Source organism: Drosophila hydei, unplaced genomic scaffold, assembly GCF_003285905.1.
Source record: "Drosophila hydei strain 15085-1641.00,03,60 unplaced genomic scaffold, DhydRS2 tig00008116-arrow-pilon, whole genome shotgun sequence".
Classification (NCBI taxonomy): domain Eukaryota; kingdom Metazoa; phylum Arthropoda; class Insecta; order Diptera; family Drosophilidae; genus Drosophila; species Drosophila hydei.
The window spans coordinates 296,323-313,470 of NW_022045829.1; the positions used below are offsets into that span (position 1 = coordinate 296,323).

Here is a 17,148-nt window from a genome sequence, read left to right on the forward strand (position 1 = left end):
ACTTTAATAACTCTAGCTACAGCATATGCTAAAAAAACTTAACTTCGACATTATTTTTTGTACATTTCTTAGTATATCCTATAAACAATCTATTACAGAAATTGTAGCATATATATTTCAATCTAAATTTTCATTTTCAAAAGGCTTAGAATATAGCAACGAGTTTCTTACACCAAAGTGTAAAAAAAACTTAAAAGTAATTGATTTGAATACCTTCATTAAATAAAGTTCTTTGACTCTTTTTTAATAATTTCCATTTACTTCAATTCTGTTATTGGCAGCTGTCAAAAGCTCTCGACTCAGCATTCAGCAGCTCCCTCAGATTAAGTAAATCTGATATGTATGAAAAGAACCTTCAGTACTATTCACCCTGAGCACTTAACATTCCTTTCTCGTTCAATAGCCCAGAGGTAGGGACAAAGTAACATTTCTCCTACTGCATACGTAATTCAGTTAAGAATTTAATTATTGAATTTCTTTTTTAATAAACCTTGATGAATCTCATGAATCATTAAAACTCTGATGCCACTGAGGCCTTTGCTGACTTGTATAATTTTTTATAATCTGTAATAATTTTGTAATTTTTAAATTACGTTTAACAATTTTCAGGTCAAATAACTGGTGTAAAAAGAAGCATAAGAAAACGGCTCTTCAGTCCGATTCACAACTGTTTTCAAGCAAAAAAATGTGTTTTAGTTAAGTCATTAAAAACATTTAAAAAAAACGGTTTTAATTACATTTAACTGCATAACTGTTCGCATTTACTGTGACAAACAATAAACTAATTATATAATTAACTACGAAAGCATTTGTCATTTTTGCAGCATCATGAATCATTCATTCGCTCAACTCCAACAATATTTGCTTCCATTTAATATATTCTGTAAGTTTCACAGTTTATATTTGAATAAATTATAGTTCGTTTTTACGATTCATTTTACATTTTACACCCAGAACATATGCAATTTATGTCAAGCTCAAAATGTATTAAAACAAGTTTCAATTACCTTTTGAGATTTTCAATCGAATTCTTTCTGAAATTATTGTCGTGCGGCTCTAATTATTGCGGTTAAATTTAAATTAAAGTTCTTTCATCCACTAGAAATCGACTAACTAATAGGGAAAATCACTAAAAATATGCTTAATAAACTCTCTTATCGTGGTAAAAACGTCGTGGTATTAATCTATATATAAAAGAAAATACCCAGAAATATAGAAAATTACCTTCTTAAATCGTTACTAACTAAGAATATTAGCAATTTATCTGTATAAAATCTGTAAACTCCCAGAAATATGGAAAATTAGCTTTAAACTGTGTTAAAAATCAATGCATAAAATATTAAACTAAATTCCTAGTGAATAATGATGGTAACGAAAAACTATTAAAAAAACCATTTATTCATCTAATTACTTTTAATTAATCAAAACAAAAATACATATTTATTTGATATATTATAAATAAATAAAAAAGCCATATTTACTAAACTTTCGAAAAATTTCTTAAGTTAATTTTGATGGCTTTAATTAACTAGGCTCGATTTTTAATTTTTTTCTTTGCAAATCCATTAGAACTAATTAAGCTAGGTTACGAGTTTGCTGACTCGCCTCTTGGCCATGAATAAAGAATACATATTACATATTTTGGCTGCATATCACACATTTTTTCAAAAATGTTACCAATGTTGTTCAAATTTGAGTGCAATAGAGTAAATATTTAACCAACAAAATTTGATTTTCAAACAACGTAACGGCTGCGCAGTCACGTAAATGAAGTAACGTAAGCGTTACAAGAGCCGGCACAAGAGAGAACAAATGAGCGAACAATACACAGAGAGCGACGCAAAGCTTTCGATCGCTCTTGTTGCACATTGAATTGAGTGTGTATGAAAAGTGCTTCATTATTTAAAGACATATATAATTAAGTCATACTTTCATGTGGCAAGCCTCAAAGATATTTTAGATAACATATAAATATGCTTGTATAATTGTGCTTGTCTATTTAAGTCGTTAACTTAAACTTTTATGCATGTGCAGCAATGAATTTTGTTTGTTTGCGGTAAGTACCACTGTACACAGCTGAGCAAGCATCTGGACTGACTTAGCTGGAGTACTATAATAATAAGCCACTGGGAGCGAGTTCTTTAGTTGAACGGCAGCAAGCGGCTAATGTGGAACGCGCATTAAACGGACGAAGACGCGCCAAAGTGAAAAGCAAAGAAGTAAATAATATACAAATAGTGAATAGCACACAATTAAAATTCATTTACGCGTCGTCGATCTGCATAAGTTCAATGAAGAAAGAGCCATAAAGCGCAGAAAGCGATAACGAATGACAACAATTGCATTCGTTACCTATAATGAAAAAGATTTTGTTCAAAAGTATTACTTCTTCAATTCCAAATGTGAATTTTATATATATATGTATGTATATAAATTCATATCATATTCATACAAAGGGATTTTTGCTGCAATCACGAAAAGCAAAAATCGCTGACAACAAACTAACAATAGAATTGCCGCTCAAAATTACAAAATTCAATAACAAATTATACAAATGCTGTGATCGCGTGTTCAGTGTGCAAGCCCTCTTAATGCTTATATAAATAAAAAACGAAACTCTGCAATTTGTCCTTACATGCATAAATAAGTATTTTCGAACATTTACCTTTTTATATGCATACAAAGCAATCAGACACACTTATCTAGGACAAATGGTGACACTGTGTAATACCCTGTAACTAACTCATTGTGGTGTTCCAAGTGTTCTTGACGACTGCGAAAGTTGTTTTTTTTTTAATGGATTAAATGCATATATGTATGTAAAACATATTCTTTAACATACGCTGAATTTCAAATTATCATCAACGTAAAGTCATAAATAGTCAAATATAGAATATATGTATAATTGATCTATAGGTTAAATATTTCACATGGACAAATGAGCAGTAATTCACTAAAAATCAATATACTCCAGTTAACTTCGTACGCCGAGTGTAAAAACATAAAATCTCACAAACCTACACACATACATACATACATACATTGCGTATTTTCATGCTCAGCACCCGTTACGGGAAGTGCATTCGTGAATAACTTCGGCATTCATTGTACGTCTGATCTTCATAAAGTGCTCCGGGCATATGACATTCAAATGTGTTTATATATTAAAGCAATATTATGTGTGTTTTTAATAAAGAAATAAAAATATATAAAAATATAATATTTTTATGTTCGACTTATCACCTTAATCATGGATTAATGAGGCTGTCTGTTACATTATCTTGCGCAAAATAATCTTGCCCTTTTTACCTATTTTGAATGAGTAGAGTATATATCAATAAAGCCGCCTCTTCATGAATTGAGTTACGTAAACAATATTAGGTTCAATCGTTGCAGTCTATGTATGTACATACCAACAACCAAAACCGAAACAGGCCTAGGAACGTCAGCGCAGTTACAGATGACGCACGAAAGAAGTGTAAAGAAACATTATAGAATCGAACGCCGGCAACAACGGTTAACAGGTTCAGGTTACCCTACTCTCTCTCTAATGCTGAATGTGTGGCATAGAATTATGTGCGAGAGTGTGAGAGCGTAAACAAGCGAGCGTTGGCTTATTTTCGGTCGTTTCGAGCATAATTATGCTGAGAAAGAGGGAGAGCGAGAGAAAGATAATAAATAAGTGCAATAGCCGCTGCACATTTTTAGTTCAGTCGAAAGCTCTTTGGCAGAAGATTTCGTTTCTGTTTTTGTTTCTTTTTCCCTTTTGTTTTTGTAAATAATCTGCTGTGACGTAGCGAATCAACAGCAATAGAACTGAAAAGTAGGCCAGTAGCGTCTCTCTGTCTGTTTATCTTGTGTCTCTGTCTGATAATGCGACGTAGCATCAGCTAGTAGTAAACATGCCCGTTGGAGAACAGCGCCTAGAAACCAACATTCTGTTTTTTGATGTTTTCCCCCTTTCATAACGAACACAAAGGCCAAAAGAATATTTTTTTCTTAGAATGTGAACTTGTTTTTAATGGATGTTGTGGGTCTTAATAGGAAAAGAATTGTTAGCCATATGGACTCGGAACTTTGGCCTCTAATTGCCTTTGGGTACTTTTATGTATCTTCTACCTACCGCCATCTGTTGATAGCATTTGAAACTTTACAACTTTTTAGCACATTTTGGTAGGTTCTAAGTAAAGCACCGAAAAACCGGCTACTTGTGCTATTTTTTTGTTCCGCTTCACGCCGCACAACTTGAAAAGGTTTTACGTACATATATTTACATTGGATGTGTAAGTAAATACATACATTTGACAATATTTACACATTTTACCCATGGCCCTGATTCCTGATTCCGACATAAAATGTTTGTTTACAGCATTTTTTTCTAAGTCAATCGCCCCGTGCTGACCTTGCGAGGCTACGTTTCTTTATCGCAAATGTGATTCTAGAGTTCAAATACGTAATATTATTCCCTTGTTAAATTAAAATGTGTTTTTTGTAAAGTTGTTTCAAAAAGAACACTCACAATGTTGCCATTGAATGTGTGATGTCTACAAGAATACCCTGGAAATTATAGACTTCTGTTCCAAATGCCAAATTTGTTACCTATAGATCAGATATGTATAAGTATTATCCTAAGTTAAAAAAAAAAAACATTAAAATATATACTATATATTTGAATATATTTAACAAAAATTAGTCCGGGCAAAGCCGGATAATACTAGCTGCTTCATATCTATGTTTGTGTATGACCATATAGACGACCTCAGCGACACAACGAACGACAAGTTCAATTGCCATTGATTCAATTAATGACTAAATCAAAAAATGCACTTGATATGTACTCAAATCTGCAGCAATTCGCAATTCTCTTTATATATATATAATATACATGTATACATGTATATATATATATATATATAGATAGGTATATATTTGTATGTTTTTGGTGGACGAATTTTAAATAGAGAATTCAACAAAAAACATTGTTTAATTGAGTACAAAGTTTGGCCAAATGTTTGCACGCTCTAATTTTAATGGATGTGTGAGAACTTCTCCAGCTATACCCTGCAATGCTTAAAATGCGCAGTCTATATACGCACTCCAACATGTAAGGAACGACCATGCAGGGTATCTTCTAGACATATCAGTACTACTTCCTATAACTTCTAGCTTCTGCCTTTGAGATTGCAATATTATTTATATTTTGTAATAGAGAAACTGTGATTAAAACCTTAATCTTTATTGATATTTGTAGTTTCTCACTTCTCCGAATTTACGAAAAAAAACACACATTTACAGTAGGTGTTAATCATGTAACAGAAGCTCATAATTGAAGTGTTCTGTGTGTGCTTGAGTATGAGTGTGTGTGTTAGGTGAGTGTGTGGGCGCATACATGTGGTTCTCTAGAAGTAAAGTATGTGGGGTATTTTCATGACTAAAAATCTATTAAAAATTACTTAAAGTTGTGCTATCTGCGTCAATGTGAACTTTTACACTTGTTCCCAAACTGAAAGGAGTATATTGGCTTTCTATAAAGTGCCTCTTTTTTAGAAATAAACTCCCATTGTGGGTGAGCAAACTCGGAAAAGTTTATGTTTCACCTGTTCGGAGCTGTTCATTAGATCGCAGTTGACCTCCCGAACAGATCGATCTATGCATTTTATAGTCTATCCATTGGGGCGTGTCAGTTGGGAAAATATCGATTTTTAAATAAATCAAACTATTTTTAGACAGTGAACGAGTATTACGCATTGTGCGACAGATTGCGAGGTTCTGACCTGCTTTATTTAACTATTATTTAAAAGTATATTTTTTTGTATTTTGTCTTACCTTCAATATTCTCGTGTGCTATAAAGATTAGCTGGTTGCGATGATCACGGATTCATTTCGGAAGCATGCGAGGCTCAAACCCTTACATGAATCGTGTGCCAATAACGAAGGCTAACTCAATGTTAGCAAAGTTAATGTTCCAGAGCCGCCATTTAGCAATGATAGTGAAGTGGGTTGGCCATTTGGTTGGTCTTGCCAAATGCCTCGGCAACAAATGACATTTAGTCTAGCTGTGTTTACCTGTCATGGCTTTGATTCGCTTTTTGGCGCGCTTTTCAAACTGGTTTTGTTTTCTATTCACTGTGAATTTAAGCCAAATATCAACGTGATATAATATATGCACTTGAATCAGACTGCATAAAAAAACAGATGAAAATAAAAAATACAAAAATTAAAAATGAAAATCTAAAGTGAAACCTTCATTTCAATAAACGCTCTGTTCGGGTTACACAACTTTGACTTTGGCAGTATTTTCCAAAATTGTTCAAGCGTAAAGCTTCATTCATTTCGTTACGCAGCGACACGTTAATGACTTTCTGTCGAGATTTCCAGCGGAAAAGAGCTGTCGACTGTCAAAATGACACATAATTGAAATAAATAATACATGTTAACTATCCCTTATATTATATTTTAATATTATGTTTTCGGAAAAAAGTGCGTCCTCTAGGGAGTGCACAACTAGGAGATACCCTGATACCCTTTATGAATATTACTGAAAAAAAAAGAAATGAGAGTAATATACACTGAAACTCTCAGGTCACTAGCTCTTGTGGCTTAAGAGTTTATCGAGCTTATATGGATGGCTAGACGGCTAGTTGGGTGAGATGAGATAAATTCTTAAAATTGTATAAATATAGATATGGCTCAATCTACTCAGCTGATGATCATGGGCTTAGCCAATTCTCTTGCTGCTTCAATTTTGTCAAAATCCTGAATATCCATTTTCAATGTATTCAGGGTATGAAAATGCCCAAAACTATATACATAGCGAATATATATTTTTAAAATGGCTTTTCCCTCTTATATAGAGATGTGGGAAATCTGTAAATTGTTGTTAAGCGTTAAGACGTAGACGCCAGAAATAAATATTTCTATTGTTATAAGTATATATTTTTATATTTTTAGAAACTTCCTCTGAGAGCTAAATATAACATAAAAAAAAATTATTTTAAAAGGTAACGCCAACTCTATAGTTATTCATGTAGCTTAGCGTGTTTGGGATGCGCGCTGAGAACTTCATGTGAAATAGTATCTAAAAACGAAAGAGTTATTTATATTAACAATTGTTTAAACTTGACTCAGAATAAAACGTTCAAAAATTTGGTAAAATATTTATATATATAAACGATATTTGCATATAAAAAGCATATAGAAATGTAGCATAAAATATCGTAGCTTTATTTAAAAAAAAAAAAAAAACACACAGGCCAACATGGTTTGCATTTCTCACCTTAATTTGGCCAAGAAAAAAGATATCAACTGAGGTTTTTCCAAACCCATTTTGTGCCCGAATCTAGCTGAGACTGTATCACATAAGCCCAGTTTAGTATATACGCAATGTTTTACTTGAAAAAATGGAACTTAATTTTTATGACCTGAGCCCATTATGACTGGGCAAGAACTCTAATCGTCTTTTAATGTAATTAAATGTTAATGTAAAATTAAAATGTTGAACTTTGATATATATTCCTATTTGAGTGTTTGTGCTTGAGCTGAACTCATTCAAAATGAGATTCTATTGATGGTTCACGTTCAAATTTGATATATAATATAGAAAATATCACATTATATATCATAGATTGAGTAGGCTAAAACCTTTCTAGAGTCATGCTTACTTTGCTTGATTCTCGATGTTCAATGGGTTCGAGTAGTACAAATTGCCTGAACTTATATAATGATAAATTAGCAGCATTTGCTGACACCCACTCCAGAATGCTTAGGCTAATGATATAGGATTCAGACAAGTGTAAATAAATATTAGCTTAATTGAGTTGTTTTGATGGAAGTCGCACTTGCAATTGTTTATTGATTTGTTTGTTTAATTAGCGCTTTTGTTTGTTTTAGGGTCTCAGCTAAGACGCAACTAATTAAAGGTGGAATTGGAACCTCGTTCCGTTGGAGACACCCACAATGACACTCTTGCCAGATATCAAGGCTGCCGATGCCGCCTGCTGTGGGGGCGGAGGCACCGACTCCAGCAGCAATAGCTCCTGCACGGTGGACAGCCAGGGCGAGCACTACGCCGGCCAGGCTAAGGGGAACAATCCCTGTCTGAGCATCAACTGTTGCACACTGGCAGCAGGATCGGCGACTTCGATTGATGAGTCGTCTTCAGCTTCGACTGCCGTCAAAGTTAACAACAATCTCTACGATCCACACAATCATTTTGCCCAATGCGAACCAGTGGACATTGAGTTCTCCAATATTCGGTACACCGTGCGCAAGTTTTCTTTTCCAGAGCGCAAATTTGGTAAGTTTGCAGGATCTGAAACAGGACGACTGTACAACTGAGTCTATGAATTGGTGATTTCGCAGTTACCAAGGAGATCCTGCACGGTCTGCAGGGCAATTTTCGATCTGGCGAGCTGACGGCCATAATGGGTCCATCTGGAGCCGGAAAGAGCACACTGCTTAATGTTATGTCCGGATTTTGGTAAGTTTAACGAGCTTTAAATTGCAACATTTTGGAATTAGATTGAGAAAACTCAAAATTATTTTATTGTGCTTAAAAATCTTGACAAACTCTTGAGCTACTGACAAATGCTTGAAAATTGATTTCAAATAATTAAGTTTAATTTGTTTCTTATGTAAATTATACCAAGGATTAAACACTTCATTTTTTTTTTACATAAAAATATCATATATATATATACTGTTTCAATATTCAGTCTGTATACTCGAAAGCTAACAAAATTGTATGATTTAGGCTTCGCTTGTAATGGAATTATTTTTAGTTTCATGAAATTATAAACGTAGTCGGGCACAACCGACTTTTCGCGCTTAAAAAGCAGAACATTTTTTGCCAAATCATTAGCTGATCATTAGCTCTTTGCCACGATTTGTATTCACATAAACGTATCAAGAAGATCATTAACTTTCAGTTTTAACTTAACTAGCTTGCACTCTTTGATTCCACTTTCAATTTAGTTAGAGTTTCACAATCCAAAGTTTGTCTAGTTTAGCGAGCTCAGTTCGTACTACATTTAGTTTATTTTGATTACTGCGAGTCTCAGCTCTGAGGTCTAACCTTCAACTTGTACTAAGTAGAATGCAACGTGTAACGTGCGAAGATCTTGAGATAGGTAATCTATGTTATGCATGCGCGCTTGATACACGAGAGGCTCATAATACATAAACTCTTACATAAGTCGCATTGAAAGTGATTATAAATGAAACATCTGAGTCATGGGCTGCCATGGAAGTACATATACTATATACAAAGTATGTGCGTCGGCAGTGGACTGGAAAAGGCGAGAGCTTGAGTCAAACGCATTAAGGGTCACAATTCTAATCGATGTCGGAACTGTCAGCTGAGAAGGAAAACACTATCAACGAACGCATTTCACTCGCATGCGTCGATCGATGAGCAACTGAGACTGAGACGAAGTCCAGCAATCGTCAGTTTCATCAATTGCTATATAGTATTTCTATTATGGGACTCTTTTGCAATGTATTTGCTGTTGATGTAATGCCTAATATATATATATATATATATACGTACAAGTCTACATATAGTAGTTTCACTTGATTGTTATTGTCCGATCTTGTTAATCTAGCTGTCAGTTCCTTGTTTGAGTTGTCACTGTTAATATACAGTACGCCCTCGCTAGTCCGAACACTTTCATAAAGTGCTACAATTGCTGAAGAGTGAAATTTTAATATAAATTTTATTTATTTCATTTTAGTTTTTAATGCTTTTATCTGAAGTATTTAGTTATGCGCATCAGCACTCGCTTCGCATTAGCCAGTCTTTGCTGTATCTGACAATTTAGAACGTAGAATCAATGGAAGCGTAGCTGTGATGCATTTATTGCTAATTAAAACAATCTGCTAATGATATTGATATCAACTTTTACTTAGGTTTAAGACTGTGTAGGATATGGATAAAGCAGGAAATCGGATTAAAGATTAGCTGAATATATTTTATATATCATATGAATTATATGTTAATCTAATTTACTATAAGAGAGCTCAGACTTTTTTAGTATATAAATAGTTTTTTAATATATATAGAGATAGGTATATATACAAAGGAGAGTAAATAATAAGAGATATAATAAATTATATTATTAGATAAAAATATATTGTTTGTTTATTTATTTTATTTTTTTATTATATATTCTACATTAAATATATTTATTTTTAATTTTTTTCTTATATATTATTGTATGATATTTTGATATTTTAATAATAAATTTTGATAATTTTAATAATAATAAATAATAACCTTCAACTAGTTATGACTTTTGCAAGCCGTAACAAATACTAGCTGATTGAATAAGGCTCGTTCATGATTCAAAGACTGTTAAATCTACTATGTCAAAGTTTGGCTTGCCTTATTATATGGCAGATATAATTTATATAATAATTTCGACAGCGAACCACACGTAAAACTCTTGTATTGCTAGCGAGCTCTAAGACTGTGATAAATGCAGTCATAGATATTTTATTTACTGTTCAGTTGTAGGAGAGATGAATATTAATCTTTAAACCTGTAGAATTTAAAAATTTGAAACTAATATTTCGCAATTAAGCCTTAGTATGAGTATTAATAAAGAAAATGAATGTATCTAAAGCTTAAATATATATGCACTATTTGATTTATGCTAAAAGTTTAAATCGAGTGAAAGAAAAGAAGCCAAATAGAAGTCCAAATTGTGCCTACATATGCATATACATACTATAAGCCCGAGTGTTATGAAATATGAGTGGAAAAACAAGAGTATGTAGCTGGAAGCGTGTGTGAAGGGCAGAGGGGGTTAAGCTTCTTTCAGCTTCTGTAATTATTATTACTTATTCAGTTTACCATTGTTGCTTATCGGTCATTAAACTATGAACTTGAAACGGCAGCGCGACAGTGGATTGTGATTGTGATTGGAGCACATATATGAGTTAATTATTGTTGTACATCGCTAAAGTGAGATCGGACATCAGATTTTTGACTTGTTTCCTTTTCTTTACTCCCAAGCGCTACTGGGGTCACGGGCAACATACGCGTCAATGACAAGCCGATGAGCACAGTATCTGAGAAATTCCGCCGCCTCTCGTGCTACATCCATCAGGATGATCTGCTGCGCCCCCAACTATTGGTCGGCGAGATAATGCTAATGGCGGCGCACTTGAAACTTGGCTTTAAGGTGTCAAAGGAACATAAGCTTAATACGGTAAGTTACGCGTGATAAAGTCACAATGCAACATAATACGATCAAGTATCTGACTGAGACAAACAAGTCAGAGTGCTCACGGCAGGAGTGACCGACTAGCAGATACCCAAACTGCCTAAAAATGTGTATATGTGCCAGCGGAGCTGTTGTGGAAGAATCTAGTTCTTACACTTTGCGTTTATACGGACAGACAGTCAGACAGGCAGCTCTTGCTGCTGATCAAGAATCAATATACTCATAGATTTTCTGCATATTAAGAAATTCCTTTTCCTCTTCATTTGTACTTTACTTGCCTCTGTCTATGTCCCTTAGATAAAGCACATCTTATCGCTGTTGGGTCTGGAGCATCGTTACAATGTCCACACGGGAAAACTTTCTGGTGGACAGAAGAAAAGACTTGCAATTGCCCTGGAATTGATAAGCAATCCGCCGGTGCTATATCTGGATGAGCCGACAACGTGAGTATATACAAAGGAGAACTAATGAATAATTGATGAATAATAATGTCTGATGAGCTAACTGAATCGACTTAGCTTTTCCTACACGTATCTTAAGTTCATTAATATGTGAAAGGCGTAATTTATACTGAAGATGGAACATTTCGTCGCATTATGATAATCAAGATCTATTTTCTACTATTACCATATATTGATTCTTAGGAAATACCTTCCCTTTACGTATTGAAAGAGTATTCAAACTTCCTTCACATAGAGATTGCCGAATATGCTTCTCCACGGAGCATTAAAGATCTTAAGTCGTTGAATGACAGTTGCTAACTAAATTCTATAATTATCATAGACAATAACAATAACAATTAAGTTGCTTATAGTTAGTGGTATTACCGGGCATTACGTATAATGATTGGCAACTGAGCAACTGAGCAACTGAGTCTAATGACCCCCTAATGAACAATCATTTGCGACGATTATATGAAAATATGATTTTAAGTGTAGAAAAAAAGAATTCAACTTATATATCTAAGGCATATAGATTTATTAGTTTTCTTTCAGTGTGTGTTAATAGTAAGGAATAATCGGAAGAGACCCGATCTTAACTTAAATAAAATATATAATCTCTTAGGCTATAATGAAATAAAAACTGCCTGAGTATTAGAAATTTATGTTTTAACGGAACAGAAATTCGTATAGAAAACTTTAAAAATAATAAAAAATGTTTAATATAAATATAAATATAACAAATAAAAATTATTTTATAAACAAAAATTGATCTGTAAGCTTCCCAGATGACATTTTTCCTCTGCCTTAATATGATGTAGTAGGATGTGATATGCATAAAGCATATCCTTGATCAGAAGCTATAGCTAAGCGCATTTGGACCCGTTTAAGCGCAAATTCAGAATTTAATTGCAAGAGTTTCTTTAATCAAATTCTAAATTTCCTTTCAGTGGCTTGGACAGCTCGTCCTGCAGCTCTTGTGTATCGCTGCTAAAGAAACTTGCCTCCCAGGGACATACAATTGTGTGCACGATCCATCAGCCCAGTGCCTTGATATTCGAAATGTTCGATAAGCTGTACACGGTTGTGGATGGCCACTGTATGTACCAGGGCACGATTCCAGCATTGGTGCCATTTCTTGCCGACCAGCAGCTCGTGTGTCCCAGTTATCATAATCCAGCCGACTATTGTAAGTGCACAGGCTCTAGACTTTATCAGATTACTATATCTTTGCTTTCAAACAGTGCTGGAAGTAGCCGTTGGAGAACATCAATGCGATCTTAACGATCTGATAGAGGCAGCGAATAAAAAGTATTATGTCGATGCCCATCAAGAGACATACACCAAGAATATTAATGCAGCACAAACAGCTATAACAGGTATATATATATTATATTTTATATGGCAAGAAAAAGTTTTTAGTTCTTTCAATTCACTCAACTGCAACAAATGCCCGTTTGTCTATATGTTTTTAAGTTCCGTCAAGTAACCTTAAGAGAAGTCAGTTTGCCTAGCTCATGTTCAGTTTTCTATATTGATTGACCCTTCTTCAGCAATTGTAATTACACAGACGCGGTATCTTCAAGTCGTATACATCACTCATAAGCAAATGTCAACTATATTCGTTGCAGATACATTGGGTAGCAAGAAACTGAGTAGTTCGGGTCAAGAACTATCTACAATTGATTCGGTACAATTCACACGGTACAGCTATGTGCAACCGGCACAGCAAGAGCTGGATCTGGAGGAGATCAAGGCACTTACCGCACCAGCAGAGCCACTCGAGCAGCCGCTTGCCAAGGCAACAGCCCACATGGAGCTCGCCAACCAGATGCCGTTGACATCGAAGCACAATCATGAAATTATCTCCGCGTCGTTCCTCATGCAATATTTGCTGCTCATGCAGCGCATTCTCATCTGTGCCAGACGCAATTATGTAAGTAAAAAACCAAAAACAAAACACGGTATAAAAAGCATAAATTAATGCTTGTTAATAACGTCAACAAGGTCGACTGTGCTGTTTAGGGCAGCTCCGCTTTGACTTTGACTACGATATAATGTCATGTAGTTTTGGTAATTCACTGCAATTTACGTTGCTTTATCAATTAAGCTAAGTACGCGTTTATGCACTCGCTATGCACAGCAGTTTCATAATTTTGCAATTTTTTTATACACCCATTCGATAAAGTGTGAACAACGCCTTCTTTGCCAGGCAGCCAACGAAAATCTATGCGCACTGTGGGCTGAAAATGTCGTATTTCGATAAAAAAAGGTTTAGTTTATAGAACAGAGTAAATATATTAGAATGTTGTATGTACTTTTTATACATCAACTTTAAGAATAATAACAAATAATCAACGAAACTTGATGGAATGTAGCAGCCAAGCAAAGAGTCGAAATATGCTGCAATACGAATCCAGATGTGTCCTCTTCTATCAACTTTTACTCCTAGTCTTACCTGACACGTTTTGGAAAACCTCTTTACGTGTATTATTCAAGTATAATTACGTTAAAAAAGTTAAAAATATTTTGAATATTCCTTAACATTCGTCTTTTATGCTCTCATCCCAAGCGCCTATCACTTATGTGAGTCTCTCTCCAGTTTTATCTTAACAGATGAAGTGTAAAGGGCAGTACCTAGACTTGAATTCAGCATACCAAAAGTCTTATACCTAATATAGTCGAATTGTTTAACTTTCATTTGGTTTTTAATTTATTAGAATTAAATTATAAAATTCTAGAGACTGTCTGCACTCTAAAGATGAAAAAAAAAATAAAACCCTCAAAATTTGGTATATTAGAAAAAATTTGTGATTAATTTTAGATATTTATATTTTAGAATTAAATATAAATCGTTTCCATACCACAATTACAAGTTTTAGCTTAAGTTGATTTGGCAATTGATTTCTGCTCACATACTTAAGCATGTATACAAATATATATATATATATATATATTTATATATCTCTGTTGGGTGTGCCGCTGGTCACTCAACTGTTGCCATATCTTGATAAAAAAAATAGAGAACAGAAAACTGAAAAGCGATGCTGACCTTCACATAGTTAATGTAACCGTGCGCGGTGCCAATGGCAGCAAATGTTTAGCTGCAGCTCTTGCAGCGTGTTAAATAAATAGTCATATACGCATATATATATATATGAGATATAGCTACCATATGCTCAAGTGCTTGCTTACATTTATTTGCAGTTTCTCTTGCTGGCCCGAATCTTTTCGCATATCTTCATTGGCGTCATATTCGGCTACCTTTACCTGAACGTCGGCAACAGCGCCAGCTCAGTGCTGGGCAACTACGTTTACCTATATGGCTCCACGCTGCTTTTGGTCTACACCGGTAAAATGGCAGTGGTATTGACCTGTAAGTAGTTACAAATCTATACACATAAATCTATCTACATGTATATAGCTGAAAAGTATCTTAGAGATTTAAGCCTTGAAAGCTTATAAAGTGGGATAGTGTATGATAAGAAATAAAACAAATACTGAGTTAAAGGATGGAACTATGCAAAGTTTCAAGATTATAGATAATTATATCAACTTTAAGATATATATATTGTCATGAGAGTAAAAGTACTTAAATTACTTGCGTATTATATAGATTGCGATCAGCTTTCTCGTTCGGATATTTTAAAAATAATTCACATAAATAATCCACATAAATATATTTTAATATCCTGGTTAGCAGAATATTTATGATTTATTTTGTTTGTAGGTAGATTGTCCCTATAAATTATGTATATATTTATTTATATTTACGTTTTTCCCCACTTAATTTATTTTCAAGTAAAATGTACTCAGTTTGCTTTTACAAAACTGGATAATTTTTTTTTATTTTTATTAATTTCGGTGCAGTGACCCGACCCACTTGCATGTAGGCACTTTGACGTCTGAAGATTCAATGTGGTGTCAGAGAAATTCACGTTTTTGAAGCTGAAAAGCAAAGGTGGAATTTAAAAATAATCCAAAATTATTATTTTTTCTGTTTGCAGTTCCACTGGAGATCGATATGCTGACCAGGGAACACTTTAATCGCTGGTACAAGCTGGGACCCTACTTTCTGTCGCTGGTCTCCTTTGAAGTGCCCTTTCAAGTAAGTTTTTCGTCAGAGCTAAGGCTGTATAAGTAGACCTATAAACTGATATATAATGTAGCTTTGCTTGTACAGTTTTATGTACTTCTAAACATCAAATCTAAAGCCAAACTAATCTAGCTGCACTCAGCTCTGCCTCTGAAATTTAAGAAAAACTCTTTCAATTTTTATATTTCAACTTAAATTATTAAAAGTTCCTTTAAAAACGGATACAAGAATTAAGCAGCCTTTAGATTGCAGTTACACAAAGCCCTTTTAGAAAGCCACCTTTGAATTGATTTTCTAGAGATCCCAAACTAAGGGATAAGTATAGAGCAGGCCCTAGAGCTTTAGCCTGTTTTGAACTTTCTTTTAAAGTGCTCCAACTTAATTTAATTTTCTATCATTCACTTTCTATAATTTAATTCCAATTTTTCTAAATACTCCATCTTCTAGAGTCTCTGCACCGCTTTGTACATTATAATCAGCGTACGGCTAACGGATAATGATAGCGTGGACTCTTTCCGGATTTACTACTTCATGTTGCTGGCCATCTTGGCGAGCCTGAGCGCACAGGCTTGGGGTTTCTTTGTGGGTGCCACGCTGCCAACCAAGGTAAATGATATGGAATACCTTTTAATTTTGGTAAATTTTCAATTAAAATGAAATTTGTAATTGCAGCTTGCCGTCTTCTTGGGTCCCATATTAGCGGTGCTGTTCTCTGTTTTTGGTTTCTGTACGCGTTACATAGACATAACGCCCATATTTCGTTGGATGTGGCATTTAAGTTATTTCCGTGCGGGTTTTCATGGCGCTTTGAATGCGATTTATGGCATGGATCGTCCGTTTCTCGACTGTCCAGAGAATGTTATGTATTGTCATTTTCGTAGTCCCAAAGTGTTTCTCAAGTACATGATGATCTCCGATGTGCACATGTCCGATTGCATTATGCTAATGGGCATTGTAATTGGTGTAATGCATCTGTTAACCATAATCACCCTGTGGCGCAAGCTAAACAAACGATAGGAAATTCCTTACCAACTAAGTTAGAGTCGTAAATTAGTTTTATATTTTATATGTTTACATAGCTGGTGTCTATTGTTTGTGTTTATTTTTTATATATATTTTTATTGATTTTAATTTGTTCGTTTTGCTAAAAAAATATTTTAATCTAAACATGATTATGTGTATAACTTAACTATTTATTTACATTAAGAAAAAAGAAACAATATTCACTTATGTTTTTTTCTGTGTTGAATCAAAGACAATATTATTATTATTTTAATTATTTATGTCATTTGGCTTACATGTACTCAACAGGCTTTAGGGTAGTGGATTTTGCATATTTCCAGCATAGCAATTAATTTTATAAATCTATTTCATAAGTGCTGATATA

The 17,148-nt window shown here is 34.1% G+C and overlaps 1 protein-coding gene across 2 annotated transcripts; it reads left to right on the forward strand.

Moving 5' to 3' along the window:
* Nucleotides 1–2,131: 2,131 nt before the first annotated feature.
* On the forward strand, nt 2,132–16,816 carry LOC111596309 (ATP-binding cassette sub-family G member 1). Of its 2 annotated transcripts, none has more exons than XM_023310468.2 (12): nt 2,132–2,219; nt 7,891–8,296; nt 8,362–8,479; nt 11,015–11,210; nt 11,523–11,668; nt 12,616–12,854; nt 12,910–13,044; nt 13,297–13,601; nt 14,873–15,041; nt 15,673–15,773; nt 16,209–16,367; nt 16,434–16,816. In XM_023310468.2, the coding sequence occupies exons 2-12, from the start codon at nt 7,957–7,959 to the stop codon at nt 16,776–16,778; spliced, it is 2,253 nt and encodes a 750-aa protein (XP_023166236.2). In that variant the 5' UTR covers nt 2,132–2,219; nt 7,891–7,956; the 3' UTR covers nt 16,779–16,816. The 2 variants fall into 2 exon arrangements, with proteins under 2 accessions (XP_023166236.2, XP_023166237.2); XM_023310469.2 differs by lacking the exon at nt 2,132–2,219 and adding an exon at nt 2,259–2,421 and having other exon boundaries at nt 16,434–16,778.
* Nucleotides 16,817–17,148: the final 332 nt, after the last annotated feature.